Source organism: Girardinichthys multiradiatus, chromosome 1, assembly GCF_021462225.1.
Source record: "Girardinichthys multiradiatus isolate DD_20200921_A chromosome 1, DD_fGirMul_XY1, whole genome shotgun sequence".
NCBI lineage: Eukaryota > Metazoa > Chordata > Actinopteri > Cyprinodontiformes > Goodeidae > Girardinichthys > Girardinichthys multiradiatus.
Window position 1 is genome coordinate 28,170,160 of NC_061794.1, and position 22,946 is coordinate 28,193,105.

At 40.9% G+C, this 22,946-nt stretch overlaps 1 protein-coding gene across 1 annotated transcript in view; it reads right to left on the reverse strand.

The window, feature by feature from the left end:
* Positions 1 to 22,946, reverse strand: part of LOC124867204 (ERC protein 2-like) — a 263,676-nt gene that overhangs the window by 228,971 nt on the left and 11,759 nt on the right. The window contains exons 3-5 of the mRNA XM_047363523.1: positions 18,902 to 18,925; positions 16,502 to 17,239; positions 882 to 926 (exon numbers count right to left, since the gene is read on the reverse strand). Coding sequence (XP_047219479.1) covers positions 882 to 926; positions 16,502 to 17,239; positions 18,902 to 18,925 — 807 coding nt within the window. The remainder of the gene's footprint in view (positions 1 to 881; positions 927 to 16,501; positions 17,240 to 18,901; positions 18,926 to 22,946) is intronic.

The window sequence follows — 22,946 nt, forward strand, 5'->3', positions numbered from 1 at the left end:
TCATGAATGTTGCATAATCAATCCATCCTGTACAAAAAACCAGTTCAAATAAAATCCTTAAAATCCCTAAATTAATATGGCATTCAGTCACAAATATATGTAAACTTCTGATCACAATGGTTCATCTCTGTGTCAGATCTAAATTAAAAAAAGTAAAAACAGGTCAAAGATGAATGAATACATCTGTATGCAGCTTTAAACAAATATTTTTTAATATCCATGATGGAACGGTCTGTCATGGACAGGTCTTGAGGTCATATTGATGCATGGGTTTAGACAAACGTTAAATGCTAAACCTTGAAAAAGAATAGAAACATAATTAAATAACTGGAAGCAGACTTCACAGTGCCATCAGTACAAACCACAGGCATATATGTAGACATTTGACCACTATTACATCCTCTGACATCAGCCCTGCAAAGCACATGTATGTTTCTAAAAGCACACAGGCAGAGCAGGCAGGTACACATCAAGCTGCATATTAAATTACTGAAACAAACATACCAGAGTTTACACTTGGACAGACTTTTTTTTTTGGGAAAGCCAGAAAAACAATGACACACTAGTTATAATTTCTGCATTTTAGGTTATGTTTCTAATTTCCATCGGAGTATAAAAACTAAAGCACAGCAAAGAAAAGCAGCTCATTTCAAAAATTAACATGATGTACAGAAGGACTGCCATAAGTCACAATGTGTATCTTTAAAGTAAGCTGAAGTTTAAGATCCCTACATTACAAAAATTGGTACATGACTTTGCTGCACTTCAACTCAGAAGGAATACGTGTCAGGGAAAGAGGTCAAACGTCATAGAGGAACAAAGTTGTCTTTCAAATTAACTAAAAGATAAACACATGAGCGCTAGTACAGTTAGTACAGTACCTGCCAGATAACATCAGGATCAAAACAGAAAGAAGGATTCGTGTTCTGCAATTACAAAGCAGAAATTTGCACATCTTATAACAAGCAACACAACAAAGACTAAAACAAAAGAAAGGTCAGATATGAACAAAGTTTTAATCAGTAAGCTCTTAAAAATAGGTAAATTTTCAAAGCAACAACACATTTACTAGGACATTCTGCTTTATTTCTGCTCCAAAAGTCTCTTATGTCTTTCTGCCTTTTATTTACAAATAATTTAGTGAAATTTACATTTTCAATTTGCATCTGTGTACAACACAGCCAGGCTCTTAATAGGTGGAAAAGTCACAAAGTATGTGTGGCTTTGAGGTAAGGAATGTTACTTTTGGAACAAGTGTTTTGTTGAATGAACACTAAATATGTGTGCGGGGGATTACTCAAAGACACATGTGGAGTCAACTGCATTTTTCACATCAGTAACGGCTTCAAAGGGCTGAGAGTGAAAGCTTCCGTATGTGACATTTGAAACAAATTGAATAAGTGCTCAACTTGGCATGGGCCAATAATGGACTTTGGGCATGACGGCTACACAGATAGTAAGGCACAGGTTTTCGGCTATTATTCAGTCTGAAGGAGCATCCAACAGAAAAAAATAAACAACTTCACTCACTACCAAATATACAAAATTCAACGCAAGGACCAGGAATTTATTTGAAGATAAAATTACATGAGTAGGAGAACTGGTATTACACTACTACACAGCCGGAAAGTGTAATTTAATCATTGAAAATATTGTCCGCTTGTTGATTTTCTCCGTCCTACCTTCATATCAACGACAGTTTGCAGAGTTCTGGTCTTAGCCGGATCGGCCTGGAGTTGGTTACGCCGATGGAGCTCTGGGGGAGGGACCCGGTAAAAATAAGCCTGGCGGCTCATCATCTTTAGCTTTTTCTAACACACACAGCTTCAGAGGCACTTGCAAAGATACACTGATAAATCTCACTGGCTCCTTCCATTCTGCTCCTCAGGTTGCGTTTTCTTAAAGAATGAATCCATCGCTGTACTTCCATAAAAGGTCAATAAAACATTTCCTATGAGCTTTACTCTGGTTCCTGATGTTGTACTCTCCAAAGGACGATTTTCTTAACCTAAAAGACAGGCTGGAGTATTTTTTCAGCCCTGTTTTTATCCTGTTCTTCTTTTTCTGTTTGCTAGCAGGTAGTAGAAAACATGTTCAGGTTTAGGACAGATGAATCTGCCTCGATCATTCTTTTTGAGGTGAATCTTCGATTTCTTTTCCCACACTTGTTTTCACTGTCTCTCTTGCAGATGTCTCTGGCATGCTGAAGCCTGTGCTAGGCAACACTTTCTGCCAGCACATGCGCTAAGCTTTTTCTATCAATAATTAACAGTAGCTCTGACCTGCAGCGATGCCTACACAAAACCATGAACACATTGAAGCTACAGGCACACACAGAAACACATGTTCTGGCACATGAAAAGTTACTGTGAAAATGCCCCATTACTCCTCTGTTTCATATAGTCTCTAACACAAACTGCCACAGCAATAACCCACAATTCATCTTCACCTTAATGGGAAAATATCATATTTTTGTGAATGCTTTTGTAGAAAGAGTATATGCAAAGTTCTGAAAAGTATGTAAAGTCAAATGTATTCAGGGTTTGAACTGCTGCTTTTCAGACCTGCAATCAACTTTTTTTTGCAGATAAACTGTATAAATTGGGCCTTCAGGGTGCTATCTTTATGTTGAATTTTTCTATCTTGGTACATGTCTTTGTCACATCCCTGCGTTCAGGTATAAAACCATCTAACCCAGACACACGCCCCCGTAACAAGTCAGGGGTTGGAACTGCAAACTTTGATAATAGTGTTTTGTGCTTTATACCTTTGGCCATACGCTTAACTTGAGATATGAATCTACATGTAAATGTAAACATTCTGAAAGTTTATAACTGCTTTGAACGTTAGCCAATGTTAGCCATGATGCTGCTAACATTACTTTACCACTCAGAAACTGGACCCATTCTGCCCTTTACTACCTCGTCGGCACCAGCTTTGGGCATCGCTGATGACATCAGTGCCTTGAACCAGCAGCTCAAACTGATAAGGCTCAGGACCGCTGTGCTCCACAAAGCCTCCCTCAACTTCCAGTGACACGGGGTGAAAAATCCTCCACCTCAAAAGCCCGATCCATGGTGAAATTACCAATGTTCCTCTGCTCACTGTGACCCTTCTGACAACACCCTCATTAACCCCCTCCGCTCATCCTCACACTTGGCCGTGCCCCTCAGTGTCTCTTAGTACTGCCCAGTTTGGTGGCATTTCTCAAAATTTGTCTGAAGACGAGGGGTTTAGTTCGACTTTAAGTTGTCAGGGCGTTTCTAAGCTATCTACTGTAGTATCTAGTCCAGTTCACCTAATAAGAACGGTTTATATGTAATTAAAAGGCCAAGAGTTCAAGGACTGGAACCAAAACATGTACGGCATGTGTAAAAATGACTAATAAATTCAGCACATTATTTGACTGAAAAAGCACAACCAGACGACATAAATATTGTGTTCAAACATACAATAAGAGCAACCAGTTTTGCAGCTGCTGAGATGTAAAAACAGTTGAGGATCCATTCTTGTTGATTATTTCAGACAAATGAGTTATCTCAGAGTATGGCTCCCACAGGCTGGGATTCACATTACTTCACTCAAATTTCTGTAAAAGTTCTAACTTCATAATGACCAAATGTGTATCAATGTGTCACTCTGAGCATGGCTTTGCCACAATTTAGCTTACATATCTGTCATGGCCTGTGAATACTTTTTTTATGTACTTGGAAAATTTGTGTCTCTCAGAGGAGGAAATTAGGTCATGCATGTCTTCTCTGTTCCACATCTGTCAGAACTGAGCATATGGAAGGAATAGGACTGAATATAACTATACAATTAGGTTCTGCAATACTGACCGAAGGACGCTATAAGAAGGTTCAATTCTGGCCTTGAGGCAATGTTGATGTGTATATCAAACACAAACCAGGGCATGCAGAGTTACATTCTCTGGATTTGGGTGACAGATGAAGGGAGTCAAAATCTGTGTAAAAAACAAGATTACAAGAAAATGAAGCATTGTTTTAAATAAATATAAAAAAATTAGAACAATCTAAACACAAAGAGAAACATTAGGAAGAAAACATACCAACCTCATTTCAACATTGAAAAGTATTCTCCTAAAGCCGGAAAAAGTTGTGCAGTCAGAACAATAATAGCAGTTACCTGTCACGCTCTGCAAGTAGGGCAGTGCCCAATAAACACAGTCAAAGAAGAAAAAAAAAAACAGGTCTTTAAAAGCTAAAGATGCACTAATTTTTATGAAAAATAAAAATGTTTTTTTACTCATTCCAAACTCTACATTGTATTTATTCAGTAGCAATAAAGTGATCCTTGTTCACGGATCATTTTATAAAACACATTCATTGACTCGCCCATTGACTGGGCCGGTGCAACACCTTGATTCCTTTTTTTAAGCTATTCTGTTGTAGATCTGCTGCTCTGCTTGGGATCCGTGTCCTATTGTACAATGTAGGTGAATATTTAATTTTTCCCTTTGGGATTAATAAAGTATTTTGATTTGAATTGAACTAAAATGAATAAAAGAAAACCTTACTCTATACGTTACTAAGCAACAAAATATGTCTTTAAAACATAGATTCATTCATCAAATTCCTGAGCTGTTTTATGGGCAGAAACTTGTGCCATCAGTAACAGAATTTGAATTGCTCAGAATGAATCTGTATTAATGTAATTTGAAATTAAATGCATTGTTTTGAAAATTTATTTCATTAAACTGAAACTGAATCTCATGGTTTGAAATTGAATTCATTTGCTTTGTATCTGTGTAAACCTAAAATATCGGTTTGGTTTATCAAGTCATTGTTTAAATGCAATCGTGCTTTAAGTGTTCCAGGTCGGCTCCCGCTATGCTTTCGGCCAGCTTGCCTCGCCAGCTGTCAGCTGACCGCACAGTCGAGTTGCGTTAAACCCTGAGAGAACAGCTGACTTCCGACACAAGGTTTTCAAACTCCCGCTGGGTTTCCCCAATGGGTGAAAGGTAAACACAGATATAATTCAGGCAATCTAACGGTTAATGTTTGGTTAATTTATTATTATTAAGCTTAACAAACAACATGATTTAAACTTTGTTCCTAAAGTTAATACGCTAGTGTTTAAGTTGTTAAAACTTTTACAAATGAATTAAACAAATGCTATTTTTTATTAATGTATTTCACAGTGTTCTATTCCTGTATCTAAAAACACAAAATGATTTTGAACTATTTTTATGAACAAGAATAAAATTAAAAGATAAAAAAAATTACAGTGTAGACAGCAGGATTAACCTTCGGGCTTTATTTGTTCGGCTTCACAGCTTATTGCTTCACGCTGTCACAGTTGTTAGGCGACAGAGGTTACGCTGAGGTAAGGGCAGGGGAAATGCAGACCAGCACACTCTGCTAATCTGGCATGTTAAGCTAATAGGTACACATAGCATAATTGTTCCAGTTAGACTACCATTTGTTGACATGACGATTCTTATAGATGGTCATAAGACTTGGTGATGGACATCCGCCAAGCTCGTGTAAGCTGTACTGCTCCAGCTCAAAATGCCGTACAGGAAGTTTAACCTGATTTGAAACGTAAATCAGTAAATCTGTTTAATTACTGTGGCTTTCCTCAATGACCTGCTTGTGTGAAGCAAAAAACAGAAATTTGAAACTAAAATTGAAGTATAGAGCTGAAAGTTATAGTCAAACTGATTTTTCAATACAACAAAATACATTTTCAAAGCAAATGAATTCAGTTTCAAACCATTAAATTCAGTTGCAGTTCAATGAAATAAATTTTTAAAACAATGCATTTAATTTAAAATTACGCGAATACAGATTCAATCAGAGCAATTCAAATTCCGTTTGTGATGGGGCAAGTTTCTGCCCATACAGTTTGTCAACACAACTGGAAACTTAGAGGCTGTTATGGCCAAACATTCTAGGCGACCAACAGAGTGTGTCATGTTCTCTTTCAACATTCTTTTCAGTATCTCACTATGGGACACGCCTCCAGCGCCTGTCCCCCAGAAACTCTATTACATTACCCAGTCTTGACTGGCAGGCGGAAGTGACGTCCGCTCCCATGGGAGGGACTTCCTTCCAGTATGAAGGCCGACGTCACGTAGTTGATCTTCAGTCTAACACCTCTTCTCGCTCCTAGAAGCACCTCTCAGACGGTCATTACAGTAACTTGAGTTGGCTTAACTGTTCACAGAGCGAGCTAACAACTCGGTCACCGAACGCTTCTCAATAACTGTGCTCGACTGTTCTGAGTCTTTTTCAACGCTGGTCTGTCGCCAAACAGCAGTGCTGCAACTGGTCACCAAATTAGCTGCAATCTCAACGGAGCTTACGAAGTTGTGCAACTTGCACTCGTTCTCACCATGAACAAAGTCAAACCACCATCTAGAACCTGCACATGTGGCAACCTCATAGCTGGGGCATATACCCACTCTGTCTGCGCTTTGTGTCTGGGGCTGCAACATGCCCAGGACGCGTTAGTGTCACCGGCGAGCACTGTGCACGGCTCTCCCTTAAATCTCATCAGCACAGCTCAGCACGGCAAGCTAGCCTGTCGGAGGTTGATCCTGTGATGGGGGTAGCCAATCCCCTGCCACCGGACCTTCCTGGTACTGATGAGAGAGAGCCCACCTTGGCTGGAACCAGTTGGGGTGATCAGCTCAAGGCGCCACTAACTGACCCAGAGGAAGACGAGGCCACACTTCCAGTTTTCAGCACTTTTGCTAATGCCGAGTCCAAATCTGAAGTGGAGTCCATCAGTCTCGGGTCTGACGACAACGAGCTAGACTGTGGGCCTTATGCAATCCCATCGGCTGCAAAGCCCTTGGTGACGGATGACACCAGTTGCAGCGTCTCCCCAAACCCGACTGCAACGGACCTGCACGATGTCTTCTGGGCACTCGAAGCTGGGCCTCGAGTGGCCGGAAACCCTCACCAAAACTACCACATCTAGGTATGAGGGGAAGTGGCTTCCGAGAGCCAAATCTTCCAGCAGACAACTGTTGCCGGTTTTTCCCCGAGTGCCTCGAGGAAGCAACCCGGTCCTGGAGCAATCCTCTCACCGCCAAGAGCCCCGCCCTGGGAGGGTCGCCGCTGGCATGGACGGGCATGGAGGCTGGCGGTTTTTCACATCTGCCTCCCGTAGAACCTCTGCTGGCATCTCACCTGCACCCATCGCAGAAGTCAGCTATGACAGCGGCAGGACCCACCCTTCCCTTCAAAGCTGATTCTTTTCAGTCCGCTCTGAATGAGAAAAGCTACAAGGCAGTGGTTGCATCTGTTAAAGCCCTAAACGCTTCATCTCTTCCCCTCGCTTACCAAGCAGAGTTACAGGAGGAGATGACTGGTACACCGATGGCTAATTTGTGGGACGAGTTGTGCCTGGTGACGAACCTATGCCTGCGTCTCCACAGAAGCGCTGTCCAAACCTCCGGGAGAGCCATGGAACTGATGGTCACTCAAGGGAGAGCAAGTTCGCAGAACCTGTCTAGCCTGTCTCAAAGAGAAAAGAACCAGCTCCTCGACACCCCCGTGGACCCGAAGAGCTTATTTGGCCCCACCGTGGCAGCCATGCAAAAATGCTGTGAGGAAAAAAAGAGGGAAGGTGAAGCACTAAAGCTGTGTATGCCCCGGGAAAGCGGGTTAGTTACCCAACCCTCCCTGAGTTTCAGGGAAACATATACGAGTATCTTGTACTTCCTTTTGGCCTCTCACTGAACCCTCGTGTGTTTGTGAAATGCACCGAGGCAGCCATCGTGCCTCTGAGGGAAAGGGGGATGCGTCTGGCGACGTATATAGAAGATTGGCTGATTGCAGCTCAGTCTCTAGAGGAGCTCATGATGCAAGCCGAGATGTTTACTTCACATCCGACAGCTCTGGGATTCACAATAAACTGGGAAAAGAGCATCTTAACCTCAGTACAAGCAATCAACTTCATTGGTCTGTCCCTGAATTCAGTCGAGTTCAGAGCGCGCCTCTCAGCGGACCGAGTAAAAGCCTTTCAGGCTTGTCTGGCACTCTTTCGCAGAGGCACACAGGTGAAATTCAGGTTATGCCTCAGACTGCTGGGTCTGATGGCGTCTGCGCTGGCAGTCATCACACTCGGCCGTCTACACATGCGCCCATTTCAAAGGTGGGTGGCGTCACTCAGCTTGAGCTCCACACACCATGCTCACCGCAGCGTCCTGGTTTCTCTCATATGTGCACGCGCACAGAGCCCGTGGAAGCACCCCGGTTTTCTCAACACTGGCGTTACCATGGGAACCATCCTGACGAGGAAGGTAATTACCACAGACGCCTCACTGACAGATTGGGGAGCCACTCACGAGGGGATGACGGTAAACGGCAGCTCACGACAGCTCACATAAATTGTCTGGAACTCCTGGCCATGATGCTGGCACTGAGACACTTTCTGCCCTTTATCAAAGGGCACCATGTTTTGGTCAGAATGGACAACACAACAGTGGTTGCTTACATCAACAGACAGGGGGATTTGCGCTCACGTCATTTACACGAGCTGGCATACAGACTGATAATCTGGACCAGCGCACACCTGCTGTCGCTAAGAGCGACTCACATGCTAGGCATAATGAACATAGGCGCGGATCTGCTGTCGAGGGGCAATCCCCGCTACAAAGAGTGGAAACTCCACAGCGAGGTGATGTCTCAGATTTGGAGGAGGTATGGCCGAGCGGAGGTCGACCTCTTTGTATCAGGGGAAAATGCTCAGTGTCCGCAGTTTTTCTCACTGACAGCAACAGTCTCTGCTTGGACTGGATGCTCGAGCGCACAAATGGCCTCCGGTCCTATTGTACGCCTTTCCCCTGCTGGAATTAATCATTCCCACTTTCACCAGGGTGCGAGAGGGAAAACACTCACTCATTCTGATAGCTCCCTGCTGGCCAGGGAAACACTGGTTAGCGGAGATTTTTCAAATGCTACACGGCAAGCCATGGCGGCTTCCCCTCCGCAGAGATCTCCTGACGCATCTGGAGCGCATGGCCCTATGGGTCTGGCCTGTGAGGGGTTAAATCTGGCTGCCAGTGGGCCTCCCCAGAACGTTATTGACACAATTCAAAATGCAAAGGGCGTTTCCACGCGTGGCGTGTACGAGGGTAAATGGCAGGCATTTGTGGGTTGGTGCACAGAACCTATGGTGAGCGTAATGCAAAGTCCTATGTCGGACGTTTTAACTTTTCTGCAGGCACTGTTGGAGAAAGGCTTGGCTTTTTCCACTGTGAAAGTGTACCTGGCTGCTATTTCAGCTTGTCACGTTGGCTTTGGTGACAAAACAGTGGGGCACCACCCCCTGGTGTGTCAATTCATGAAGGGTGCACGACGGCTCCACCCAGTGTCAAGGAGCCTCCCTCCTTCACGGGATTTACCTATGGTACTTGATGCGTTGTCACGTGCACCTTTCAAGCCGTTGCAGCAGGTTGAGCTCAAAGTGCTTTCCTTTAAAATGGCCTTATTGATTGCTCTGGTTTCTGCTAAGCATGTGAGTGACATTCAAGCGCTCTCAGTTAACCCGTCCTGCATGCAGTTTCTGGGTGAGTCAAGGGTTTTACTGAAACCTAATCCTGCCTTTATACCTAAGGTTGCTATGGCTCTGCCATGCCGTGCCCTTGAATTAATGGCTTTCTACCCACCACTATTCTCCTCTCAGGAGCATGAACGACCGCATACGTTCTGCCCAGTACGAGCTCTACAGTTATATGTGGAAAAAACAGCGGATTTTCTCAAATCATAGCAGCTGTTTGTGTCGTGGGCTTCATCACATAAAGGAAAGGCTCTCACAAAGCAACGTCTTCCGCATTGGGTAGTGGGGGCTATTACTATGTCTTATGAGAGCAGAGGCCTTGTACCCCCTGCAGGTCTGCGGGCTCATTCCACTCGTGGTGTGGCCTCATCCTGGGCGTTGTTCCAGGGTATACCTGTGGAGGAAATATGTGAGGCTGCCAGCTGGACGACCCCTCACACCTTCACTAGGTTCTATAAACTAGATTTCACCAGGCCCACACTGGCTCACATGGTTCTGGGTATGGGTTACACATTGCCATGAATGCAGGATGCATCTGTTGGTCTTCGAGTGAGCTTATTTGGCAATACGGGAGCAGAAATATCCCATAGTGAGATACCGAAACAAATGCTGAAAGAGAACTTTAGGTTAAGAATTTAACCACGGTTCTCTGAAACATGAGTGAGGTATCTCACCAGATCACCCACCTTGCAGGGAGCGAGGAAGAAGTGTGCTTACTAGACTGAAGATCACCTACGTGATGTCGGCTTTTACACTAGGAGGAAGTCCCTCCCATGGGAGCGGACGTCACTTCCGCCTGCCAGTCAAGACTGGCGTAATGTAATAGACCTTTTGGGGGACAGGCGCTGGAGGCGTGTCCCATAGTGAGATACCTCATTTATGTTTCAGAGAACCGGGGATAAATCCTTAACCTAAAGTTTTTGGTGTATGAGTTTCAAAAAGGACAGAGGAGTAAAACTGTGAAGGTCTGTGTCTGTTTGTTGGTACTTTACAGTATAGTCCCCTAAAGTTACTTCTGAGAAACTGTATCAGCACGGCTAAAAGTGGCCAATCAATAATGTAGGCTTAAAAAAGTCACAACCAGAACACCCTTCTCATCAATTAACCAAATTAAAACAAAAAGCAGATCTGCATGAAAAGGAAGAAAGAGACAGAACACTAAAAGGCAGACAATCAAATGAAGCAACTGTTGGCATGAGAAAGTGAGCAAGATGAAAAAAAGACCCTGAAAAAGACAGATAAAATAAGGATTTGCTGACATGAACTTCCAGTTTCAACAGGTTAGCACTAAAGTGTTTAAAAAGCTACATTTCTGAAGTTTCATCAATGTTTTTGAAGGAAAGAGCAGATAGAGAGGAGCTGCCAAAACAAGCAGAAGGAGTTCTGAAGCCAGAGGAGACATAAGTGCTTGCTTGCTTCTTTTTAACAGCGGAGCAATATACTCAACCTTCCTGATCCCATACTGAGTGAGATGTCTTCACATGAAATAGGGACCTAAACTCTACTTAGAGCTCCTACAGAACAAATGACAACATATCTATATGTAAGGATATATAAATGCCAAAGCAGAAATATCTCAGTGAGAGTGTATTTATATGCATGTACGCCTTTGGCAGCAGGTCAGAGCTGGGCAGGAGAAAACCAGTGGTGCTGCTGTTATTATTGGGCCTACCGGGACCTGGCAGCTGGGGAGAGTCAATTAGACCCAGATTTATGCTTCTCAGCATGCATATGTGTGTTTGTGTGTCCCATCACACATAACTTTGGTTCACATTGCATGTAATCACCATAGCAGCTAATCTCTAACGGAACACTACCACTTTGTGGCCAGTCTTACTACTACAGGCATTTAAAGTTTACAGCAGACGGCACAGCAAAGAATCACGTAAAAACAAAACAATTCACCAGTTTATGTGGATTCTTCTCAGTTAATGCTGATTAGTCAACTATATTTGATTCAAAGAGTAAAGAGAATAGACTTACAACATGCATTAACGTTAACATTTTGGCAAGGTTAAACAGGAAACACATGTGAGAATATAACACTTCCTACACCATCCTCTGACAGATGTCCATTAGTTATGATGGAGGAGGCTCCACAACCTTAAACAGTGCCATGCTAAAGTGCTCATACCCAGGGAATGTCTTCACATAGACCAACACAAAGTAGTGCATAGCTGTGAAGTGAAAGGAAAACTGCAGGTTCTTTTTTTTCTCAAATAAAAGGATATAAAGTGTGACACGGATCCGTATGCAGCCTTCTTTACTCTGACACCCCTCAAGAAAATCCAGCAAACAATTTTATTTTGAAGTCAGCTACTTAGCTAATTGTGCACCTGTGTGTTATATGGTTTCAGGATGAATGCAGCTGTTCTGTGAATGCATCAGAGGCTTGAATTTTAGTGGAACAATATCATTATAAAGGCTAAAAGAACAGACCAGAAATTTCAGAGATAAAGCAGGGTTAGGTTTTAAAACAATTTTCAAGCTCTGCACATTTCATGGAGCACCGTTTTATCCATCATCCAAAAATTGGGAAACAAATTGCACAGTTGCAAACGTTCCAAGATATGTCTGTTTCCCTAACCTAACAGATGGGGAAAGAGGAGAAATCATTGGAGAAGCACCTGAGAGGCTCATAGTAACTCTGGAGAAGCTGCAGAAATCCAAAGTTCAGATGGGTGAAGCTGTTAATAGGACAACCATTTATTCTGCACTCCAAGACAAATTGTGGAAAGAAAACCACAAGACATTCTATAGGTTTGCCAGAAACAAGCAAGTGGACAAAGGTGCTCTGGTCAGATGGGACGATGAAGTTTTATGCCTCAGTGCAAAACACTAAGGATGGTGAAAATCAGCACGGCACATCACTGAACACACCATCCCCACAGTGAAACATGGTGGTGGAAGCATCATTTCACAGGGATGCTTATCTTCAGCAGGGACAGAGAGGCTGATCAGAGTTGATTAAAAGGTGGATGGAGCAATCTTGGAAGCAGAGGCCATAAAAGAGTGGAGCCTCAACAGGAGCAGGACAACATTGAAAATCCAGCCAGAGCTAAACTGTAATAGTTTAGATCGAAGTGTATTCATGTGTTGGAATGGTCCAGTCAAAGTCCAGACCTAAATCAAATTGGGAATCTGTCAAAACAAATCTCAATAAAGTATGTTGGAAAAAAACGTCAGGTGTGAAAACATTTAAAAGGCAGTTTACATCTACAGACCACATCAACACAGACAGTTGCTTCAAGTGATTTCACATTTGACTATGAAATGTTAGTTCTGAATGCTACAACGAAGAAGAATTAAAAGGCTGTGCATTTTTATATATTCTCTATCTGAAGCACTGCTTCTGTAAAATATTCACCCAGATTTAAGATTGATTATCCTCGTAACAACAAAAAATATTAAGTCATTCTGTCAACAAACTTTCCAGCAAACTGAAAACCGAGGCATTTATTATCCTTGCTCAAACTAAACAAGCATCATCATTTAAAAGTGAGCAACGATTGCAGTAATGAAAAGCAGTTGGGCTGATTTCCGTTGGTGCAAATCAAAAAACTAAGAGAAGTGACCCTCTAACAGAGGCAAATGTTGCACAATACCATCTCTGGCTTGCATTCACCGTGACATGACAAGTGTAACACACAAAGTGAGACAGCCTACCCTGGAATTAGGTGCTCTTATTCTGCTCAGAAACTCTTAAAAAAGACCAAACTGACACATCAACCAAAGAGTTTAAAAGGAATCCAACTGCCAAACCTCTTGGCAGTCTCTCACAGACGTTCTGGGAATCTTTAAAACAAACTTTAGAAAACTATAAAGTCAAAATGTTTTCACTCCTGAATGCTAAAGTTCAAAGTGTCAGATATAGTTTAATTGCACACAGATAAATATATATGTGCTCCAACAGAGACCCTATCACCCCTGTCTTCCAAGAAGGAAACTAAAAAAAAAAAAAAGAAGCTGAAAGAATAACACCCCCTCTTTTCAATCAGGGAGGTCAGAGTATTTTCCCTCATTAATCATACATTAATATTCAGATAAACACAGCCTGTTTTTCTACTTTAGAAAAACAGAACCTTTCTAACATGTGTCTCTCTCCCTCTGACAGACCACTCAGACATGGTTGCCCTCTTTCTTCGTAGCATACATAGCCTATCTTAAGCTGTCAAATGGTTAAAAATAACATGGCTAAAAGAGTGTGTGAACAGGTACTCACTTCTTACGTACAAATCACGATTAAGTCCTGTGCATAACTAACAGACACATACACACACACACACACACACATAATGTCTGCATTAGCATGGCCTGAACCAACCAACCCTTGGTGGCCAAACTCCCGGCATGGGTGGATATCCCATCAGCAATCCTTAGAGGGTGTTGTCTCACGTGAAATGCTAAGCTGAAAGGATCCAGATGTGCACACATGGTTACACACACACACACACACACACACACACATAAATGCACACATGCCTTTATTTTGACTGGACATGGATACTCAGAGAAAGAAAGATGAGAACATTATGACACAAACTGTATCAGAGGCATGGACAAACATGGAATACACACGCTCACACACACAGACAGAGATAGGGAAATTAAAGGCTAAGAAGATTTAGAAGTTAAAAATAGATAAGGCAGGAGTGAGGAGCTACAGAGCAGTTTACTGCGAGCCCTCACTGCAGATGATATAGATACACCTGTGCAGAAACACTCTTCCTGCAACCACGGAAGCTGATAATGCCAGATCAAGAGAAAAAGATTAACATTTGGATATTTTTGATATGCTTCAACATAATCCCAATTTATTTAATAATCATTCTTTTAATTGCACAGCAAGCTCCTCCTCTGGCTGTCCTACAACTGGGAAATGATCAGCAGCTATATATACAACTTGTGCATGCTTGCATGCTCTTGTACGCACACACACACACACACACACACACACACACACACAAGATTGTAAAACTGCATGGCTGACAGCTAGCTTAGAGCTCTTCGTATGTTAATCTAGTTCGTTGATAAGACCTGCTGAGCTGCTTTCAGCTCTAACACCCACACAATACATAGAAAAAGAACAGGAGCCCGCAAAAGCACAAATACTCAAAGCCAAATGTTAATGCTGACAAATAAGTAGAAAAAGCAAATATACAAAATTGTATGTGCATTAACAACAAAAAAGCAAAATGTTACCCATTTTATCAGAAAATCTGTTTCGGGATAAGAAAAGAGAAGATGTTTGGTTGCCAACAGTGCTGTGACAAACAACTTACACCCTTACAAATTTCTTCAGTTGTTGCTTTTTTGTCACATTTACATGTTTCAGACCATCAAAATAAATTTATATCAGGCAAATATACCCTTGGTAAATAGTAAACATGTAAGCAGTTTTTCAGTTATTGAAAGGGAAAAAGGGATCCAAACCAACCTGGCCCTTATGTGAAAAAGAAATCGTCCGGATTGTTAAATCATAGTTTCACTGTGATTAACCAATTTCTTTTTAAAGCTTTGTTCAATTTCTCCAGACAGACCTACTAACTGACAGACCTGTACAATTAAAAAAATTACTTAAATAGAACCTGACTGACAACATAAAGTGACACATCATGGCCTGAGCTAAAGAAATTCACGATCAGATGATAACCAGTCATTGATTTCAATATTTCAGTCTGGAAAGTGTTATAAAGATACTTTAAGCCTTTGAGACTCCAGCCGACCACAGTTAGAGGCATCATCCATAAATGGAGAAAACATAGAGCGATGGCAAACCTTCTCAGGAATGGCTGGCTAAAACAAAAAAAGCTAATCAAGGACCCGTCCAGGTCACAAAAGACACCAGAAAACCATCTAAAGCACTCTAGGCCTGAATTGTCTCAGATAAAGTTGGTGCTTATGATTCAACAATAAGGAGATCAAGCAAAAATTACATCCAGGTTCAATGCAAATAGCACTGTTGGCCAAAAGGAACTGAAAGGCCCATCTCAAATTTGCCAAAAAAAGACTGATGATACCAAGACTTCTTGTAACATATTATGTAGACTGCTAAATTTGGTGAACAAAGGCAACATTAAAAAACAAAAAAGAACAGCATACAGACTGTTAATCATAGTGGTGGTAGTGTGATGTCTGGGGCTGTTTTGTTGCCTCGGGACCTGGATGCCTTGCCATAAATGATACAACCATGAATTCCTCTCTTAAATCTTTAAGAAGAATCACTGAACATCAGTTACCTTAGACTGATGTGCACTTGGGTTATGCAGCAAGACAATGATCCAAAGCAAACCAGTATGTCCACTTCTGAATGGCTACTAGAAAGGAAATTAAGGTTTTGGAGTGGCCTAGTCAAAGTGGAGACTTTAATTGAGATGCTGTGGCTTGATCCTAAATAGAACATCCATGTTCAAAAAGCCTTAAAAGTGGCTGAATTCAAACAACTTTGCAAAGAATAGGCCAAAATTCCTTTAGAGATGTAAAACACTGAGTAAAATGTTCGATGGCAGTTATTGCTGCCATCAATCCCCCTTGAATGAAATTCTAAATTACTAATAATAATTAATAAATCAAAAAATTGCATCTTTCTATAGTGTCAGGTTGGTTTGACTGTTTTTTTCTTTATTTATAGATGAAATCATCATTTGAAAATGTCAATTTTTCTTTCTGCTGCTTATATTTGATAACATTTGTTTGATCTGAAACAAGGAAGTGTGACAACAAAGCAAAAACAGAATAAAGGGGGAAACTCGTATATCACAGCACCGTAATTGTACATTTGGCTTAGAACTATGTTGGGGGGTGTTTCAAAGTTAAACACTCCCAGTTGTCCTAAAAATCCTAATTTACCATCCACTAAGCTGAAACCCTCCAAAGAAATAAAATTTTTATTTAAATAAACAGTCATTCCCTTCTTTGTAAATTCTTTGGAGTTCACATAGAAAAACTATGAAGAAGACTTACACACCTCTCTCAAATGCATGTTCTCCAAGTGGGCATCAGCCTCCTGTGCTGCCATGGTAATAATGCCTGTCCGCTGTCCCCGTCCCCAGTGTCCCTGACCCTGAAGCATCTCCAGGAGCCTCTGAATGCTCTCGTCTCGTGCACCCAGCGTCTGCTTCTGGGAGTCAATTCTCAACTCCATCTCTTCCATGGTCTTCCTCAGCAGGGACAGCTCGTTGGCTTGACGCTCATGTTCTGATTGCAGTCGGAAGAAGTTTTCCTCTGTTGGATCCTGAGGAGGAGGTGACGAAAAGCCGTCACACCCAGGCACCTGACAGGGGCTACAGGGACGACGGGGACTAGAGCTGGGCACTGCACCCGGACCTTGGCTGGGACTGTAGAGGTGCTGGTTTAGGCTGTTCCTCTGCCCAGGCAGAAGAGTGCTAACTGGGCTAAGCGTCTGTGTGGCTGCCAATGTGTTACACCCATAGCCGGGACTGTGAATGATGATGTCAGCTTCTTGTTGCCTTGGATTGTAGGTGTTAGACGGGCTTGCTTTGGGGCTGTTCTTTGGTGCGTGACTGTGCAGGTTTATGGGACTTTGTCTGGGACTGTGCCCAGGGGTGACCCCCCCTCTGAACTCCTGGTCCATTTGGTGTTCTCGGTAGGAGCTACCCTGTGGCCGCTGTTGCCGCAGGCGACTGTTTGTTTCTCTGTGAGCTCTCAGCTCCTCCTGTAGCTCCTGAACTGTCAATGGAAGCTGCTACAAACACAAAGTAGTTATATTCAGTAATACAAATCAAGTACAATGCCAAAACTGAGTACAACACATACAAACATTTATATGCAGTACAGACCAAAAGTTTGGACACACCTTCTCATTCAAAGAGTTTTCTTTATTTTCATGACTATGAATATTGTAGCTTCACACTGAAGGTATCAAAACTATGAATTAACACATGTGGAATTATATACTGAACAAAAATGTGTGAAACAACTGAAAATATGTCTTATATTCTAGGTTCTTCAAAGTAGCCATCTTTTGCTTTGATTACTGCTCCGCACACTCTTGGCATTCTGTTGATGAGCTTCAAGAGGTAGTCACCTGAAATGGTTTACCAACAGTCTTGAAGGAGTTCCCAGAGATGCTTAACACTTGTTGGCGCTTTTGCCTTCACTCTGCGGTCCAGCTCACCCCAAACCATCTGACTGGGTTCAGGTCCGGTGACTGTGGAGGCCAGGTCATCTGGCGCATCACCCCATCACTCTCCTGCTTGGTCAAATAGCCCTTACACAGCCTGGAGGTGTGTTTGGGGTCATTGTCCTGTTGAAAAATAAATGATGGTCCAACTAAATGCAAACCGGATGGAATAGCATGCTGCTGCAAGATGCTGTGGTAGTCATGTTGGTTCAGTATGTCTTCAATTTTGAATAAATCCCCAACAGTGTCACCAGCAAAGCACCCCCAGACCATCACACATCCTCCTCCATGCTTCACAGTGGGAACCAGGTATGTAGAGTCCATCCGTTCAACTCTTCTGCGCCGCACAAAGATACGGTGGTTGGAACCAAAGATCTCAAACTTGGACTCATCAGACCAAAGCACAGATTTCCACTGGTCTAATGTCCATTCCTTGTGTTCTTTAGCCCAAACAAGTCTCTTTTGCTTGTTGCCTGTCCTCAGCAGTGGTTTCCTAGCAGCTATTTTACCATAAAGGCCTGATTCACACAGTCTCCTCTTAACAGTTTTTCTAGAGATGTGTCTGCTGCTAGAACTCTGTGTGGCATTGACCTGTTCTCTAATCTGAGCTGCTGTTAACCTGCGATTTCTGAGGCTGGTGACTCGGATGAACTTATCGTCTGCAGCAGAGGTGACTCTTGGTCTTCCTTTCCCGGGGCGGTCCTCATCTGAGCCAGTTTCTTTGTAGCGCTTGATGGTTTTTGCGACTGCACTCGGGGACACTTTCAAAGTTTTCCCAATTGTTCGGACTGACCGACCTTCATTTCTTAAAGTAATGATGGCCACTCGTTTTTCCACCTCCTGCACAACACAACTGATGGTCCCAACCCCATTTATAAGGCTTGAAATCCCACTTATTAAACCTGACAGGGCACACCTGTGAAGTGAAAACCATTTCAGGTGACTACCTCTTGATGCTCATCAACAGAATGCCAAAAGTGTGTGGAGCAGTAATCAAAGCAAAAGGTGGCTACTTTGAAGAACCTAGAATATAAGACATATTTTCAGTTGTTTCACACTTTTTTGTTCAGTATATAATTCCACAAGTGTTAATTCATAGTTTTGATGCCTTCAGTGTGAAGCTACAATATTCATAGTCATGAAAATAGAGAAAACTCTTTGAATGAGAAATTGTGTCCAAACTTTTGGTCTGTACTGTACAAAAACAATAAACAAAAAACAGACCTTGTTTCTTCTGACATCCCCCAGCTGTAGCAGAATGTGATAAAACAAACACAGATACATAACGTCTCAGTCCTCTGTACTTGTAAGTCTGCTAGGTGGTAGTTAAACAACTACACCACAAGGGGGCGGGATTTATCTTACAAACACAAGCAGAACATGAAAGGTAATGTAGGAGGAAGTAGCATTGGTTTGTTTGTAGCTGAAAAACCATTAAAGGCTGGAAGGGCAACACTAAAATGGAATTAACTCCATGTGAAAACCAGTTTGTTATTTCTGTCACCAAATTTACGGACATAATAAAATCTGTATTATTTAAAAGAAAATGGAGTCCACTCATGAAGGTGCCTTGGGTTAAATATTTAAAAAGTTCTTACTTTATTCTAAATGAATAAAAAACATAATATTGATTGACAATAATATTTTGCTTTTGATACAAAAGCAAAAATATAGTTTAAATGTATATAGCTTATTTCATGTACTGTAAAGGCCTCTAAAGATTACTTTGAATAATGAAAATGTTTCTGTAAGATTATAATAAATCACTGAGAACAACAATAATATATCAAATAGATGTTCATATGATACGTTTAAGTTTTCGATCATTCAGACTGGATGAAAAAGGGACATGTCTGGTTGAACATCTGGTGGCTAGAAACAGAAAATTGAATAATGACAAATTTCTAAATGACATAAAGCGGAGAATGAAAGTTTTATCACTATCCAGTTTCCAGAAACATATCAAAGGTCATCAACACACTCAGGTTTATTGCAGCTGTCGGTAGCAGTTGTGTGTTCTTTGGTTCTCATTTTAGGGGATTTCCGCTCATACTACTACTGCTGCTTTTTTAGAAGAAACAAAAGCAATGCACACAAGACAACAAGTATATATCATTTCTAAAGTTATACCTTTTCATAGGTATAACAGAGCTTTTATACTTTGGGGACGCAATAGACTTGTTCAAGATGCATCTAAAGCATTTACTTATTTTTTTAGAATTGCTGTAAGGTAGCATTGTATCATTATTGATTGCATTTTTATAACTTTTTTATATTTGTGCCATTTGTTGTTTTGTCTTTTTTTTTTTTTTGGGGGGGGGGGGGGGTTTCTGCGAGGAACCTTGTCACTTTTATCTTGAAAGGTACTGTCTAAAAAAATACTTTATAACCTTAATAATTGAAATTTTGTGTGAATGTTTTGTTTTTGCTTTTTCATATTTGGTAACAAAATCTTTAACAATTTAAAACCTGTGAATGTTAAATAATGTTTCCTCAAAGATGGATTAAGGCAATGACAAACTGATTTGTAATTATATTTATTGTTGGAACAACTAAGTATTGACTAAACTTCACAAAACTTAAGTGGTCAATCAGAATATTTACCAGCATTTGGACAGCATCACTGTGTGGCCCATGTTTTAGTCAAACAAAAGCTACTCTGGCTATTGTCACATCAGTTTATATGCTTAAAATGGACTGGTCTTTTGCTCTACACTTTAGACTGCACAACCTCAGGAAAGATATTCGAACAATGACAGTTTGAACTATTTGCCATTTTAGCATGAATTAACTCAATGGCTGCTCAAAATAATAATAATCTAATTATTACTAGAATTGTGACAGCTGAGAAAATTGACTACTGTTAATGTGAATAATGTACCAAAAATCACTAATGGATTTTAATGTGCTGAAAAAAAGTATTAGTCCCCTTACAGATTTATTATTCTTCATTTTTTGCCTCACTCAAATGTTTTAGATCAGCGAACAGATTATTATAACAAAGGAAAACTAATTTAATACAATTTTCAAGTTATCAAAACCAACCTGGTCTTATGTAATAAGAAAAGTAGTTGCCCCCCCTTTTAAAACCATTAATTAAGTGTGAATAACAGCATTTTGGTTTCAATTTCACAAGCCACACCGAGCCCCTAATTAGAATCAAATAAATAATTTAAATAGAACTTGTTTGACAATATGAAGTAGGTTAAAAAAAAATCTCAAAAAGAAAAACATCATGCCTCAGTCTAAACAAATTTAAGAACAGATTAGAAACAATGTCCTAGACACCTGTTTGACTATAAAGCATTACAAAGTCAATTTGTAGGGGATGGGACTTCAGCAAACCATACTTAGAGCCATTACCCACAAATAGAGAAAACATGGAACAGTGGTCAACCTACCCAAATTACTCCAAGATTGCACCAACACCTCTTCCAAGAGAAAGAGACTGGGCACAAATTTCCCCACTGAAGGTCAAAAAAAAAGACTGACTCTGACTTAAATGGGAGAGTCTGAAAATGAAAAATCGCTGCTGAACAAAAAGAAAGGTCTGTCTCACATTTACCAAAAAAAAAAATGTCTTGATGCTCGCCAAGCTTTTTGGCAAAATATTCTGTGAACTGACAACACAAGAGGAAGTTATTCGAAGGTGTGCACACTGTTACATTTCGCATAAAGGTAAATGTGAGAATAACGTCCTCTTCCCAGGTTGTGAATGAGAACTAGTTATCAATCGTCTTACCTGGCTAGAAAAACGTTAAATGAAAATGAAAAGTTTGGATAGCTTTTTTCACTTGATACATGAAATCGTCATCTAAAAAAAAAAGCCATTTTTAATTGCTGCTTTTTGTTTGATGATCTGAAACATTTGGCAAAATTTTCAAAAATGGGAGGAAATCTTTAAGGAACCAAATACTTTTTTACACCAGAGGACATGTCGTAAATGATCAAACACATCTGATATTTACTTTGTAGATCCGCATGACAACAAAACTCTTTTAGGTTAATCAGTAGAACCCAATGCAAAGTGTTTTTTTTCAGTGTCCTCCACACACAATTTTGTATTTTTCAGAGTACAACTTTAATATATTGTCAATAATATTTATTATTTGTGGAAAGCCTTTCATGCCAACATTCAGATTTCTCTGCTCCTGTCCAGAGGTTGGGGAGTGCCAAGGACAGAGTGGAGATGTAGAAGAGCGAAGCGAGGGAGTTTATGGATAATCAATGCAACATCTCGCACTGAATATCAAATTAGAGTGGGAGGACAGTCCTCCTCAAAAAAAACATATCTGAGAATGTAGATACACAAATGCTTATGTGTACAGATATGCATTCACACATAGATAAAAGATAAAATAATGGTGACATTCCTTATGCTAAACCGTAGTTATTTGACTCACCTAAAGATAAAAAGTTCATAAAAGGAGGGGGTGAGAAATGGAGAAGAAAAATGAAAAACAAAAATATCAAGTGAACTGGAGGTAAGCGTGAGGATAAAGGTGACCTTTTCGCTGTTTTTGGAAGTGGAAACACTGATATACAGTGTTGGTTGAGGCCCAGGGAAAGACATGGTTGCTAATGGTAGTCTAATCAATATTGGGAAGAAAACTGTGAACAACTGGCGCTCAACAGCTGTGGGTGGTTGTACATAAAAGACAAACAGTAGCAGAGACAGAAGGCAAGAGGTAGTAAAATATTCTCTAATGAGCACGTGGCTTTTAACAATGCTTCCAATTGCTTTTAAAATTGGTTTTAAGGCATTTAATTGCCTGGAATGACATACATAAATTAATGTAAAGCAAATAACTGTGATTCAGTTGTAAGATAGAACTGACTAAATGACAGCATATAAGGTAGATTTGTCGTAAATGACCTTTTTGGCTCAATCTGTTCGCAAAGTCCGAACAGATTCATCAAATTAAAATGCAGAGGTGGAATAAAGGACAAGTCAACCCACCATATTTCAAAAGAAGAAAAAAACTGTTAATCAGCAATTTTAAATATATTTGAAAGCAATAGGATGCCGCATGCACTGGATTATAACTAATTCTCCTTTCCTTTTCAAAACCTTCAAAATGTATGTGTCATGCATGTGTGCGTACAATCACTCACACCTTATGACCAAATGAAATGAAAAAGTTATAAATACAAATGCAGAGGAGGCTCCTTGGAGAATGCAGACATGTTTTTTTCTTGCATATGTGAAAGCAACAAAAAACTCCTAGCTCAAGATTCTGTGCTTTGTGAAGCCTCAAACAAACAACTT